General features: G+C 38.0%; 1 protein-coding gene across 1 annotated transcript; it reads right to left on the bottom strand.

Moving 5' to 3' along the window:
• Positions 1 to 1,055: 1,055 nt before the first annotated feature.
• Positions 1,056 to 5,431, bottom strand: LOC311081449 (uncharacterized protein; the record flags this gene model as incomplete). Its single annotated transcript, XM_084111986.1, has 6 exons — positions 5,138 to 5,431; positions 4,953 to 5,052; positions 4,706 to 4,868; positions 1,928 to 2,034; positions 1,723 to 1,841; positions 1,056 to 1,294 (listed from the first exon to the last, which is right to left on the bottom strand). Exons 2-6 carry the CDS (start codon positions 5,048 to 5,050, stop codon positions 1,056 to 1,058), a joined length of 726 nt encoding a protein of 241 aa, XP_083968112.1. The 5' UTR covers positions 5,051 to 5,052; positions 5,138 to 5,431.
• Between the last annotated feature and the right edge of the window lie 10,685 nt (positions 5,432 to 16,116).

Below are 16,116 nucleotides of genomic sequence, written 5' to 3'. Positions count from 1 at the left end.
CTCAATTGCTGGAAATAACGCATACAAGTACTGGTGTGTTCAGCAGGTTTAGGACCGGATGAAGGAGAGCGGATATGTCTGTTCAATTACCAGCAGTTTTTATTTCTAAATTTAATGTTTTCAATGAACATTTGCACCTTTATTGTACATTTTTTTCCAAAAATATTAAATTATTTTAAATAGACAGAAAACATCAGAAAAAAGTTTTAAGGTTCAAAGTCTTAATTTATTTGAATTGTTTTCTGGCTTTGTAGGAACTTCAAGATCCAGGCATTGAATGGGAGAGTGCAATGCTGCAAGGAGACACCAACGGTACAGTTGTGGTTCCCGAAATTGTGTGCCCACTGGATGATGAAGCCCTGGAAGAACTTCAGAGAACTCTTGATCCTGTGGAACATTCTCAGTCACATGGGCGTGACTTGTACACACGATACTTGCAACTAGTATCCAACCAACAATGACATTTAAACCTGAACTTCTTAGCTGGTTACAATATTGCACTTGGCAAAAACATCCCATTATGTTTACTAATGAACCAGCAAAAAAAAGGCACTTAAGGAGTGGCACCCTTTGGGATGTATAACTAACAGTAGCAACAACTGTTATGAGTTCTGTCTAGCTCTAAAAAAAGAAATAGTAAAGATGTTATACAATTAGAGGTGGCAAAAGTAAAAGTGCTGAGTTCACCCATTTTCGGAAGTCCCAAAATAAAACCCAAATTAACAGGTAATGGTAGTTTACTTCTATATATTTAACACAATAATTGGTTTACAATTTGTATTAATTTCATAGATCACTGATTTTGTTTAAGAATTATGTTTACCAGTCTTTTGTCTGAATTAGGAACTTCCCAAAACTTGTAAACTCAGCAGCACCCAGAAGAGTACTTTTTACTTTTGCCACCTCTGTATGTACAATATTCTAATCAAAATTATTAAACAATGATTGCTTAGTTATTGCTTTGATTTGAGTAGATCTCGTTGTGTTAAACTCTGTGGAATCCACCACCATATTTTACTGCCTCGCTCATGATTCTTCTAAAGTCAATGTAAGTGCTAAGATGCTGTACTGGAAAAGTCACAGTCTGAGTGCATGCACTCACAATTGGGTAGCAAACTGAGTGATCTCCTAGTCGTTCCGTCCCAGTTGTGGTCAAAGTTGCATGTTATTTTGAAATGTCTCTTCTCATCAGGGAGTATAGGGATGTGGGACCGGCCCGTCATCCACTGGGGCACGTGTGGCACTGCAACAGGCTCTGCGTCACCAGCTGCACTCTCTGTCTCCCCATCTGTGACTGATGTATATTTCAAATAACATGAGAAGCTATTCAAATTACAGATAAAATAAATTATTCAAGAATGTGCTCAGTACATTCAAATTGTTATGCGTAATTGTGTATGCTATATAAAGCATATAGTACCTGAAATTTCAACCTCCTGCAAGAAATCTTGCAGAAAGTTGATGATCTTCCTCTCAGTTCTCTCCTTAGAAGTCCCCTTTTCACTGAAATTGGGCTGGACGCACATTATTATGAAATCAGCATCAGGCTATAAAGAAACAGTGAATGCATATTTGGTTAAATATAATGAATGCATATTTGGTTGAAATATAGGCTTGTAAAGGTTATACAAAATGGAAATTCCAATATATTACTAGGCAAATGTAAGAAAGGATTAAGTGGCAGTTAAAATTGATTCCTTGATAATGTTCCCAGGAACAAACAGGGAGCGGCAAGCTTCAGGGTTTGTAGCCATCTGGTCCACCAGGCCATACAGTTCAAGCCCTTTCGGATTTGCTGCAGCACTGGAATTAGTCTTGTAGTTGAATGCAGGACAATTGCTCTTTGGAGAAAAAAAACATGGTTTGAAATGTTTACAATTTTAAATGAGAAATATTTTGAAATGTAATATTCTTTTAAAACTCTTACCGAATGATGCTTTCTTTGCTGTCCAGGTTGATCTGGCTCGTGTATCCGCAGCTTATAATTTCATCAGTGTTCAACATCAGACACTGAGCATCTGCAGAATCTTCAACCTGAGAAAAAAGAAAATAAGTATTTTTTTTTAAATAAAGCAGCGAATAAAATAAATGTTAAAACTAATCTTTATCTAATTTATATCTGAAAACTATTATAATTTTAATTTTAATATTATAATTTTTTCTAGGAAATTGTCCAAGTCGAGGGTTAATAATGATTTCCTTAACCCCACAAATAACAGGTCTCCTTATGAGTTTATACCTAACAGTCAACGACAAAATGTGGCCACCGCCCTGTCATCACTGGAATGGGATACAATCTTGTATGATGACAATCCTGAATTATGTAGCAGTAAATTTATTAAATCTCTGAAGGATGTTATCTCAACCCATTCGAGTAGAGGGAAATATAAATGTAAAAAAAGGTGCCACTTGCCATGGCTGAACAAAGAATGTAAAAATCTGATGTCAGCTAGAGACCTGCTATTAAAGCAATTTCTAAAATCAAGTCTAACAACAGACCGTCAAAGGTTTACTCATATGCGAAATAAAGTAACACAGAGTCTGAGACAGGCCAAAGCGAATTTTTTCATTAAAATAATAGAGAATGCAAACGGCAATGGAAAATTAGTATGGCAAAATTTAAACAAACTGCTTGGTCGACATCTAAATAAAAACAATAAGGAAATGGAGCTTCAAATGAATGACTTGATTATTAAAGATCCATTTTCCATAGCCACCAATTTTAATAGTTTCTTTATAAATTCTGTGAAAGAGATTACGCAGCATTTTGATTCAGCTCTGTGTTTTGACAATGTCTCTGATCCACATCAGCCTGTATTTAAAATCACTGAAATCTCAGACTATGAAGTAACAAAAATTATTGTTGGCATGAAAAATTCAAAAGCTCTTGATGCATTTGGCCTTAATACATACTTTTTTAGAGAGTACAAGGATCATCTAATATGTCCAATAACCCATCTTCTTAATATGTCCTTTAACCATTCTATAGTCCCTGCAGATTGGAAAGTGGCTGCAGTGACACCAATACTTAAATCAGGTGCTAAAACAGACATGTCTAATTATAGACCTATCAGCATACTTCCCGTTATATCAAAAATAGCAGAGAAGTGGGTAGTCAGACAGCTGACGGCTCATCTGGAAAATGTTCAACCTTCACTACATCCATTACAGTTCGGTTTTCGGACCCATCATTCCACCGATAGTGCCCTGTGTGTGTTAACAGAAAACATAAAAGGTCTGCTTGACAAGAGTCCTTGTGTCGGAGCTGTCTTCTTAGATTTGAAGAAAGCCTTTGACTCTGTAAACCATCAAATTTTAATATCCAGGTTGACTCAATTTAACATCTCTGATCAAGCACTTTTATGGTTTAAATCCTATCTGTCCCACAGGAAACAGTATGTGGTAGTAGATGGTGTCAAATCTCCTTGCTTAGATTCTGGAGTTGGTGTCCCGCAGGGGTCTGTTCTTGGGCCGGTTCTGTTCTCTCTTTTTATCAATAACCTACCAAATTCATGTCCAAACGTCTTCTCGCAGATGTATGCGGATGACGCAGTAATTTACACTCAAGCAAAAACCATCCAACAAGCAGCTGCTGATCTCACAGCTGCCCTATCTTATGTGCAGGACTGGCTCAAGAATTCATGCCTCATGTTGAACACCAGAAAAACCGTGTGCATGTACTTCTCAAAACGTCACGTCGAAGTAAGCAGGTCAAATGTCTTTTTGAATGGAGAGGAACTTCTCCTGGTCTCAGAATTCAAATACCTTGGGGTAGTCCTTGATTCAACACTTTGCTTCAAAAATCATGTAAAAAAAGTATCAAAGATCGTCAAATTTAATCTTCAAAATTTTTGTCACATTCGAAATAATTTAACTATGGGTGCTGCTAAAACATATTTTTATTCGATGATTATTTCTCATTTTGATTACTGTCTGACTACCTGGTCTCTTGCTTGTCCCACAACACTTAAAACCATAGAAAGCCTATATAAAAAGGCATTAAAAACATTAGATAAAAAACCGCTATCACATCACCACTGTCAAGTGCTAAAAAAACATAGATTACTAGATTTTCAAAATATGATTAATTTGAAAATGGCCTGTCTGATATATAAGGTCCTTCACTCCCTCGCTCCGCCACCTCTGAAGGACTTTATTAAACCCAAAGAAAATGCTCTGAGGACCACACGAGCCTCTACTAGAGGAGACTTGATAATACCTCACAGACGTACCACCTTCGGTCAGACGGTCCTGTCTGTCCGGGGTGGGAACCTGTGGAATAGTCTTCCTCTAACACTAAGAGAATGTACTACATATGGCTCGTTTAAAGTCCAGCTGAAAAATTGGCTATGGGCAAACCAAAGCTGTACACATTAGTATGTATGTTTTATCCTCTTTTAAATTGTTTTATGTTGTAATGTGTATATGGTTGAGTGTTTGTGAAGTTGAATGTAGTCTTGTTTGAATATTGTATATAGGACTTAGTTAATTTATGAACTGACTGTAGATGTAAATTTTATTTTACATTGTTTTTGTGAGCTGTGTGATCCTAGCACGTGGGACTACGGATGGAAATTAGCCTTTGGCTATAATCCGGCATTTTTACATGCATGTACTCAATGTTATGTTCATTAAAATGCACTGTCCCAATCAAATAAAGAGAAAAAAAACAAAAAAAAAAAAAACTCTTGAACCGAGTGCTCACCCTGCTGATGAGTTGACAGGATTCTAGATCGGCCACATCTTCCTTAGACAGAGAGTTTAAGTCCACTTCTCCTGTGCAGAGGAAGCTGTAGCACCACCCTCTCAGAAAAGCAGGAGGTGGGCCACCTTGTGCCAGGCTGACTGCCATTATTTCACCAATAGTTCTGTGTGCAAGGTAGAAAACATCTCAGTTATAAAATCCTTACATCCAGTACATGCAGTAATGTGAAAAAAAAGTATGTACAAACCTGAAGTTCTCGTTATCAAGGTCTGTCAAGGAGTACTTGGGATTTTTACCCTGGTTTCCAGCTCCTTCAAAGAATCTGTTTTCAATACCTGAAACCATATCTTAGACAAAACAGCAATACCCAGTTTTAGCTGATTGACTGGTTTTGTTTCATATTAGAACACAACAATTAAATGACCAACTTACCAGTTAAAAACTCTTTCCTAAGGGCTCCTGTATCAATACCTGCCTCTCCTCTATACACCACCTTCAGAGCACTGGCAGGAGATGCAGCTTGCTTTCTTTCCCACTGCAGAATGCCCCTGTCTGGAAGGTCTTCTCTGTCCACACACAACTTACATTCTTTTGTTGTGTCAACTTGATGTTCAAGGAAGTCCAATATATCTTCCGTACTTAAAGACAACAGAGAACATATAAAATAGTCCCAAATATTATTGCCATTTCATAGTTCGGTAACACTTTATAATAACGTTCAGTTGTAAGTCATGTATAAGTGGTTAGTTAATGATGAACTAATCATTTACAAAACATTCATAAATGATTAGCAAGTGATATACTAACATTTTATGTATGTTTTGTGATTAGTAAATGATTATCTAATTATTTACGAAACATGACTATGCGTTCATAAGTGATTAATAAGTGATATGTTCATTATTGTATGTTTTGTATATTCAGTTGTAAGTCATTTACAATTGATTAGTTAATGATTAACTAATCATGTACAGAACAAGAAAATGCGTTTCATAAATGTTTAATCATTTTTTTTTTTTTTGTATGTATGTAGCAATTAGAAAGTGCAGAAAGTGTTGTAAATGCCTTGAACACACGTACAGATCATTTGTAACAGGTCAGTAACAGTGTTCAACCCAAATGATGTGTAAACGCATGAATAAATCATTTACAACACTTTCTGCGTCCCCTAATCTAAAGTGTACACTATTCATCACTTATAAATGTGTTACACATCATTGTAGTGTAGTGTAGTGTAGTGTGTAGTGTAGTGTGTAGTGTAGTGTAGTGTAGTGTGTAGTGTAGTGTAGTGTAGTGTAGTGTGTAGTGTAGTGTAGTGTAGTGTGTAGTGTAGTGTAGTGTAGTGTAGTGTGTACTGCAGTGCTGACTGGTGAGGGTATAGACAGCTGTCTTCTGTAGTGTAGTGTAGTGTAGTGTAGTGTGTAGTGTAGTGTAGTGTAGTGTGTACTGCAGTGCTGACTGGTGAGGGTATAGACAGCTGTCTTCTGTAGTGTAGTGTAGTGTGTAGTGTAGTGTAGTGTAGTGTAGTGTAGTGTGTACTGCAGTGCTGACTGGTGAGGGTATAGACAGCTGTCTTCTGTAGTGTAGTGTGTAGTGTAGTGTAGTGTGTACTGGAGTGTGTAGTGTAGTGTGTAGTGTGTACTGCAGTGCTGACTGGTGAGGGTATAGACGGCTGTCTTCTCTGAAACACATGGAGTCTTTAACCACTGTGCACCTGATGAGAGCAAAACACACAAAAAAAATAACAATTTTTTAAACATTTATAAAACGCATAGTCATGTTTTGTACATTATTAGTTAATCATTAACTAATCAAATGTAAATGACTTATTATAACCGAATCTACAAAACATACATACAATAATGAACATATCACTTATTAATCACTTATGAACGCATAGTCATGTTTCGTAAATAATTAGTTAATCATTTACTAATCACTTGTAAATGACTTGTAACTGAATTTACAAAACATACATAAAATGTTAGTATATCACTTGCTAATCATTTATGAATGTTTTGTAAATGATTAGTTCATCATTAACTAACCACTTATACATGACTTACAACTGAACGTTATTATAAAGTGTTACCCATAGCTCCATCCAGCAGTGTGCAGAACAGTGTTTGGAAAATAATTACATTATATGTGATTATGAATTACTGCACCATGTGCTGTGTTAAATAATTTGATAGTATGTGATGTCTAGATAAGATGGCTAAAAAACATGAAAACATGGATTGTGTAAATAAATATTTCTGTATTTGATATAAACTCACACGAAAGGCATCTAAATAAAACACACCTTATTGATTTACATACTGGAGTTTGAGCATGGGTACTTGGGCCACTGCTATTTGCTTCAGAAGTCACTATAGATTCAAAGCTGTACATGAAAACAAATGCAGTTTCAAACACCTGTATATGTATACATAGACTTTAACCTGGAAAAACACAACATGTATTATACAGAGAGCTGAACTAAGCAGATTACCTCTCTCCACAAAGGCTAGCATGGATTGTGATCTCATCGTCTGGGAACTCTTTGGTGCAAATTGGACAAACCACCTGAAATTGGAAAGAAAGTCGCTCCATGTTACAAGCAACTGAAACAAAGATTACTGGTGCAAAAGGCAATTAAAGTGATTTTAGTTATGGCCTTACCTTGCACTTGTTCTCCACAACCATTAACTCATCAGAGGACTGCAGATTTACAAAACAGTATTTGAAGTAAAGTAATCATAATATTTTTATTTTCATTTACATTAGACAAACAAACTTGCTCTCACCTCCTCACCAGACTCATCGGAGGTGAGTTTTCCCGTGCATGTCTTCATGTGTACTGAAGCATATGCAAAGGCAACGTCTCATTACACTGGTAACATGCTGTCTTTGGCATTTTTGAAAAATGCTCCGAGTCAGGAGGCAGAGGAGAGGTGTCTAAAGTCTCCTGGAGCGGTACGATGTAGAAAGTGGCTTTGCCCCCCCGCTGACGCAGCTCGAATACCCCTCTGCTTCTGGTGGAATGACAGTCAGCTTTCGTCGACCACTGCCACCTTTATTTAGAGAGAGAGAGAGAGAAAAATGACTGAAAATGATTTGTTTTGTTGAAGAAGAAAAAAATACATTTTGTCCATCTGTCATCTCTAATGCTTGCAGCAAGTAATTAATACACCATAAGGGTTTACATGCACCAAAAGTAAATAGAAGATTGGCATTTGATTAACAGTAAATATGACAATTCAACAAAACAATCATAGACTTACAGACATGTTGCCTTATGCAAGAGCCATCCCCCACATAGATCCTCCATTTTTGTAAATGTGTTAGCCAGGTGCTTTGAAATCTTGGTTAACGAGAAAGTAAAATTAAAATAAAGATACCCACAGAAAAATCCTTGACAGTGACAAGACTTAAGTATATTTTACAATAACTATCTTTCATTCAAGTCAAAAAGCTGGACTGGGATATGTACCTCTGTGTGGTCACCATCTTCTGGAAGAGACACTGTTTGTCTTCCCATACCCGCCTGGAGGAGTTCAAGCTCCTCGGTTGGCAACGGTGTGTGTGTGGGATGTATTTTTGGGAAGAAGATAAAAATTGAGAGCAGTTGTTTTGCTTGTCTTTACCAGTTGCTTGGTGGCAGTCAAACACCTCTTTATACCACGACTGAAGTTTGATTTGAAATATCCTGGAAAAGATCTGTGGATTAAAATATAGCTTTATATTAGTTTATTATATATACAGTAAACATAACAATCAAGCTAATATTCTAAATAGCATATTTTTTACAAGGCAATTGGCCTAGAAATCCAAGGTCATGTCTCAAGGTGAATCATAATGCCTATTTTGTTACAGTAGACATCCAAGTAATTAAACCAACTGGACGTTACCAAATTGCATTTAACACGTAACAAGACTTCATGACAACAATCGTCATGATGTGAAAATTGAATATAAGCATATCTACTGTAGGTCAGTGGCGGATACAGAATGTTATTAATAGGTGGGCCTGGTGAATATACGGGGGGCCTCGGTTTTTTTAAGCTTATATACACGCCCAGTGGCGTAACTTTGCTAAATTAGATATATGTACATTGTACAATAACATTACGATGTCCAGCAATCGATTTAAATAGTAGGCTACATGGTGTTTAATTTGTCGTTTAATGAGATGAACTATTTAATTGACGTACAGCTAAATGGTCCAGTGGTAGAACTTTTGCCAACAGTGTCAAAGGTTGTGGGATCTAATCCGCACCAGTATAGTTTTTTTTTTTTTCAAAACTGATTATGTTCATCAGTGGTTGTACATCAAGGAGGGACACGTGTGCATTATGATGTGTGATTTCGCCAGAACGAATAGAGAGTATCCGCAACGGATTGAAGCGTGCGTCTGAGTGAGAGAAGACTGTATCAGCGCCACTGATCGCAGCGGCAACCAGCACTTTGATCACTTGATTTAAAAAACACATTTCAGCGCTAGATCGTCTCTTATTTAACAAACGAACGAAATGAATGCTCTGCTGGTTAACTGGAGATGTTTATTTATTTGTAGAATTGGTACATTCGTGCCGCGAGATGTTTTAAAAAGTGGTGGGGACATGTCTCACCCGCAAATTACGCCTATGTAACACGCCTGATAAATGTCAACAATAGCAGATCGGTACTTAGGTTGTGAATGTAACTACCTTGTACTCATGTCAGTCAGCCCTCCCGGCTGCTTTAAACCTGAAGTTCATCTGTTATGTCACTCGACATAATAGAGTTATTAATCATTTACTTGCACTTTCTAACTGATCTTATGAACCACTGACAACTCCTAAATAACTGGTGTGTAATGTAATAATTTAGAAATTATAAATTGATCATTAATAAAGTATGAAAATACAATTATTAAACACACTATAGATATGCTTATCAAGAATAATGCATTTAGCCTATATCTGTTTTTATAAACTGCTTATAAAAATAAATAAAAATCTGCATCACAAGTTAAAAGTTATTGTGATTGTCAAAACATTTAGTAACTAAACAGAATTTTATTAAATTTAGTGACAACACCTTAGAATGTTACATGGTACAATGACTGGTAGGCTACTGTTTTCTTATTACTGCCTGACACAAATTTCAATTCAATTCTTGTGATTTGATTTCGATCTTGATTCAGTATCAATTAACGTGGATAAATATTAGGCAAAGTAGATACATGCTAATTTTTCTCAAGAAAAAAAATCTCTCACTTTGGCCTAATTCTGTAAACATAGAGGCCTGTCAGCATTAAATATAATGCAAGCACAAAAACTGTATTTATTGTTTGTATTTCGTAATAAAATGTACATAATGAGAGCTGATGATTTGTTTCATATCAAAAGTAGCCTGCTCTGTCTTGCCTCGTGTGGCGCGAGAGCGTGTGAGAGTTGGCAGCCCTGTCTGTCAGCTAATTTCATTCGGCTACAGGAACGTGTTGTTTCCAGTAGGAAGCATTTTCGATAACAATTCAATTAAAAATACATAGAATGACCAATAGAGGAGTTTTTTTATTATTATTATTTTTTACAAATGACCTACCTTTTAAAAATCGCATCATCATCGAGTCCATCCATGGTGAGAATCCGCGGGAGGAAGCGCCACTGACTGACGTCGTTTCCTCGCTCCTCATTCGCTGCACGTGGGAGCGTTGATTGCGCATGCGTATTACAAAACGTCATGTGTCACAAGATCAACGCGGTTTTCTTCCTCCTGTGTTGTAAGTTACGTGTTTAGTTTGGCACGTTGGTAAGATACGATTTTAGTGTCGACTCTTGGGTTTTATCTGAGGTACAATAGCTTGCTTTAATTTCACCGGAAACAATGGTTTGGCGCTGCGTCATTTGTTATGTATTTGTGGCTCTTACTCTCAAATCTTTATTGAGTCACATCAATTTTGCACATAGCCGTAGTCCAGATTTCCGCCTGGTTTGTGGAATAGATGCGTGCACTAAAGAGTACCATGTCTACAACTCTCTTTGGTATCACATCAGACGAACACACTCAGAGTGTCTAGACGGCCTGGGTAACGTTAGAAGCAGATCACATCGGAGAGAGAGAGAGGTCAGCCAGTGAACCTAGAAGAACAGTGAACAGCAACAACTTGTGGGCATATAGTTACACTATATACTATATAGAGCATATAGCATTGTGCACGGTAAATTAATAACTTAGTTTTTATGTTGTCTCTTATGTAACCTAATTATTAACCCAATTAGTAAAGCAGTTAAATACATTCAAGTGTTTAATATTTTAATGTTTTCTTTGTGTTTCGAATGATGAATTATCAAGTGATGATGTGCTATCCAGACATGCCACTTCTATTGTGATGACTGCTAGAGAGAAACATCATCTCTCACAGGTAAGTATCAGTAAAAGAAACAGCATGTATGTATGTATGTGTATTTACACGCATAACGTTTTTTAAAGAAGTCTCTTATGCTCATGCCTTCATTTATTTGATCAAAAATACAAAAAAAAAACATAATAGTGTAAAATATTACAATATAAAATTATAATTGTATATTTTAATATACTTTAAAATATAATTATTTTTTGTGAATCAAAGGTATATTTTCAGCATCATTACTCCAGTAGCGGCTCCTGATGATACAATTGTTGGCTATAATTGTGGGCTATATGATTAACCCATGATTGATTGACAAATGTCTCCACCGATGAGAATCTTGCGCTGGCCAGCGTTACACTTACACTGACACCGACCGGCGTGCGTCTGTGCAGCATCATCATGCAAAAATAAAGGTTTACAGTAACGGTTGCGACTGTTAATGCGTTATTCGTAGTGACCCATGAGAGATTTATTTCTTGTCTTCCCTAGAATGGGCAGTTTGCGACTTTGCGTGATAAACAACATAAAGTAGCACTGGTTTTACAAAACATTGAGTGGCATATTCCACTCAGATACAGAAGTGACACAAATAACATGTTTGAAAAAAATGTTACTGATTTGAATGTGTTTAATTAATATTTAAAATATCACTAAATTAGGTTATTTATTTAGGATTTTGTGTCACAATTATGTCAGTATAGCTGCTCGATTCATCTGTCAGTCACTACTGGAGGTGTCATGACATACGGTGACGTTCCACGGCTCGGTGTTTTGCGACAATGTAAGTGGCACATGCCACTATCTACTAGCACACGCAAATGAAGACCGGATGTGTCACTATGCATAGTGACTTCTCTTCCTGTCATGTGCTTTGGCGCGCGGGCGTGGCAACTCCCCTCAGACCGTTAGTCTGCTGTGAGCAAGAGATGGAGAGGAGGAGCGCTATGCCCTCTATTCAATATTCCATTTCACTTGGAAATACGTCACAACACTGGAGAAAAGTCGTTTGTAACTTGCGGTTCATGGCGACTTTAATGCTAATACTTTAATGCTAATACCGCTACTGACATGCAGAACACTTTTGGCGGAGGTCTGGTGTCCTTGCGTAATACAGCCTGCAGGTGATGCTCTAAATAATGTTGATTAGCAAGCTCAAGCTGGGAGAAGAAAACAAAGCCAATTCTCTGAACAATTATCAATGAGCATGGGTAACTGCGTTATTAAACAAAACAAACAGCAAGTAAAGTATTTACAGGTTATTTTTATATTGTTATATATATATATATACAGGGTGCGATTTGTGAAAAAAACAGAGGGGGGGATATTTTGAAACATTTTTATTCATAAAAATAAATCATGAGAACATGAACTTCATTCACTGCATTTGCTGCTCTGGACCCTTTTCATTGTTCCCAGCTAGCTATAGCTAGAGTTTTCGCGCTGAAAAAATACATAAATTGCCTATTTGTACTTGGTGACATTCTGAAAAGCCGTACATGGATCAAAGCTAATGGACAGGATCAGATAAATCAGAGCTTAGATTCTCTGCCCGAGCCCGAACTTGACCCGGGCCGGGCCCTTGATCGAGCACTTGTGTTACAAAATGCAACACGTCACGTGTCATGCTCAGCGTCTCCTCCACTCGCAAGCATCACACTGGCCCGGGATAATAAACTTTAAAAATATATATATATATATATTTAAATATTCTATATTCTAAAACCTTGTTGAATTAAATTAGAGTTGTAGCCTAGGCCATCCAAAGTTCATTCTTGTTCATTTTTTGTGTTCATCATTGTTCACGTTTTTTTTATTTTTTTTTACTTTCTTCATTCGGACCATTTGCGATCCATTTCATTCTGAATAAACAAACAAGGCAGTTTACATGATTTGTCCTTGTTGCATTATTAATTAAGATAATAATTAATAAATCCACGCACAATTATCTGTGAACTTGATAAATGTTGCAGATATGTTTTACTATGCACAAATGCCTTTCAACTTATGTGTGCAAAATTCAGAAGCAGTAAATTAATGTGCAGAAATTTGTACAGAGATTCTGTAAGCATACTATATGTGTTGTAGCCATTAAATAAGCTAACTTAGTTTCATATTTGTTAAAATATTATAATGTTATTTTTTTCCATCTATGTTGATTTATGAAAAGTGAACAGCACGAGTAAGATAGGATGTGCAGTATATCGGGAGACTTGTAGTGGGTCAGACATGATTTTGACCACTTCATTAAGTTTTGTTTTGTAGAAAGCCTTTCTTTAAAGTGAATTTCGTTTAGTATAAATTGTATCTTAATTTTAATACATGTTTCATCAACGAATTGCATGTATTTAATAAATAAGAAGCAAATATAGGAGACAATAGGCTATAATCATGGAGGCGCGCCGCGGTCACTTGCACTGCACGTTAACTGGAGCGCATCTCATCATAAATTAACAGAGAATATTAAGAAATAGGCTAAAGAAAGCTTGAAATGTCTTTAAACGAAAAGAAATAGGCAACACTCTGATGTAATCCATGCATTTCTCCATGCGCATTCACTATGGAGATGGTGATCGTCAACTTCATCTTTGCTTCATCTCTCCTTCCCTGGCGCCACCCCTGGTTATAACGGCCCACGTATTAAAAATGGTCGGGTTTAAATCGGGCTCGGGCTCATAATTACAGTTAATGTGGCGGGCCGGGCCGACAAAGTCAATTCGACTCATTCGGGCTTCGCGTCTACCGCGCCGCGCGAAACGCCTTCGCGCCGCAGGACCTCTAGACGCGCGTAAACGCGTCTTTACATTGACTTAACATTGAAATCACTCGCGCCAGACACTCAAGAGTGAGTGAGTAATCAAAAAACCTTTGCTTTAGCCTCAATTGAGTAAAACACCGTGTGTAACTTCGGCCATTCTCAGTGGTGTGACTGGGCCACTAACTCTGCTTGTCATCATAGAAACAGATAATCAGATTGTGATGTTTATTCCCGCTTCAGTTATATCCCACAGGGGATAAAAATAATTAAGCAGAGGCAGGGATACATTGACCAGAAAGGGGGAAATCCCACGCATCCCCCCGGCAAATCGCACCCTGTATATATATATATATATATACATATATATATACATATACACACATATATATACACATATATATATACACACATATATATACACATATATATATACACACATATATATACACATATATATATACACATATATATATACACACATATATATATATATATATATATATATATATACATATATATAATATATATATATATACATATATATATATATATATATATACATATATATATATATATATATATATATATATATATACACATATACACATATATATACATATATATATATATATATATATATATACACATATATATACACATCGGGGCGACTGAGACAGACCGACTCAGGTGCTGTGAAAGCAGACGCGCTCTTAGACAGAGTCGGTCTGTCTCAGTCGCCCGGTGAGCAGAAGAGCACCTCGCCAATGGTCACGGGGCAATAGACCTAGTTAGTTGGTCACTGCGGGGCAACTCATAACTACACCAACCGTCACACACCTGTGTTCCGTTGGAATCTGTAGCACTGAGTCCAGAGGTGGAAGTTTGACCTGGGCATGCATGCTTTCACTTAAATTTTGCCCGGGCGCTCTCTACTATGAGCATCTCATCTCTCCATTATGACGTCAAACATTCAGCCCCCACGACTGGCAACTCGGGAGCACTCTGTCCTTAAGAGTGCTGTCGTTGCTCGGCAAGGTTCGCGTGTACGGCAGGCGCGTCCTGGTCGTCATCCTGCAACTGTCGCATACACCTCCATCGCATGCTGGAATGTGCATTCTCTTGGTGTTAGTTCTGACATGGACTGCGTCTCACCTCGTAAATCAGCCCTGATTGATGCAGAACTACTCCGACTTAACATCTCCATCGCTGCCCTGAGTGAAACCTGGCTGAACGGTGTTGGCTCTGTCCGGGAAAAAAACTATACTTTATTCTGGAATGGATACCCAGACGGTGACAGACCAATGCACGGTGTTGGCTTTGCAATCCAAAACAAGCTACTTTCCTCAGTGGAAAAACCTGTGCCCATCTCCTCACGCCTCTCCTCACTGCGTCTGCACACAAACTGTGGCCCAGTTACAATCATAGCCACTTACGCCCCTACACTGACTTCTGATCAAGATGTAAAGGAATCATTCTACAATCAACTTAGCGCCATTGTTCAGAAGACCTCCTCAACCGAACGTTTGATGATCCTTGGTGACTTTAATGCCCGAGTGGGTGCTAACTCTAGTGCATGGCCTGACATTCTGGGAAGCCATGGATATGGCAACATGAATGACAACGGTCAGCGCTTACTGGAATTTTGTAGCACCCACAAACTCTGTGTCCCCTCCTCATTCTTTCAGGGCTCAAGCTCCTCCAAGGTCACCTGGCGTCATCCACGTTCTAAGCGCTGGCACCAACTTGACCATGTACTGGTGAAGCGTGAACATTTGAAGGAAGTAACACACTGCCGATCACTACACTCAGCAGATTGTGACACTGATCATGCCCTTCTACGTTGCAAACTAAGGATGGTCCCAAACAAGTTTCATTACGCCAGGCCAAAGCCTACTCCTCGTCTGGATGTTTCTGCAACCTATGTTCCTGCGTCGCAGCATGCGTTCCAGGAACTACTTGCTTCCAGCTTTTACTCCTCACCTCCTCATGCTGACATCACGGCTGCCTGGCAGCACTTCCACTCTGCTACCACAAAGGCTGCATTTTCCATCTTTGGAAAGCGATCCAGATCCCAGCCTGACTGGTTCAAAACCCATGTCAGCCTGCTCCTACCTGCAATTGACTCTAAACGTTCAGCCAGACTATCCTACCTGCAGCATAACACTCGCTCAAATAAGGCAGCTTTGAAGCAGGCATGCCGCAATGTCCAGCGGGTCACTCGCACAGCCATGCAGGCTTACTGGAGCACACTGTGTGACCGTATTGAGTCAAGTGCAT

The sequence above is a fragment of the Abramis brama genome (genome assembly GCF_963993115.1).
Source record: "Abramis brama genome assembly, chromosome: 4".
Lineage (NCBI taxonomy): Eukaryota > Metazoa > Chordata > Actinopteri > Cypriniformes > Leuciscidae > Abramis > Abramis brama.
Note: the sequence above shows the minus strand (reverse complement) of the source record. Positions and strands in the feature narration are given on the sequence as shown.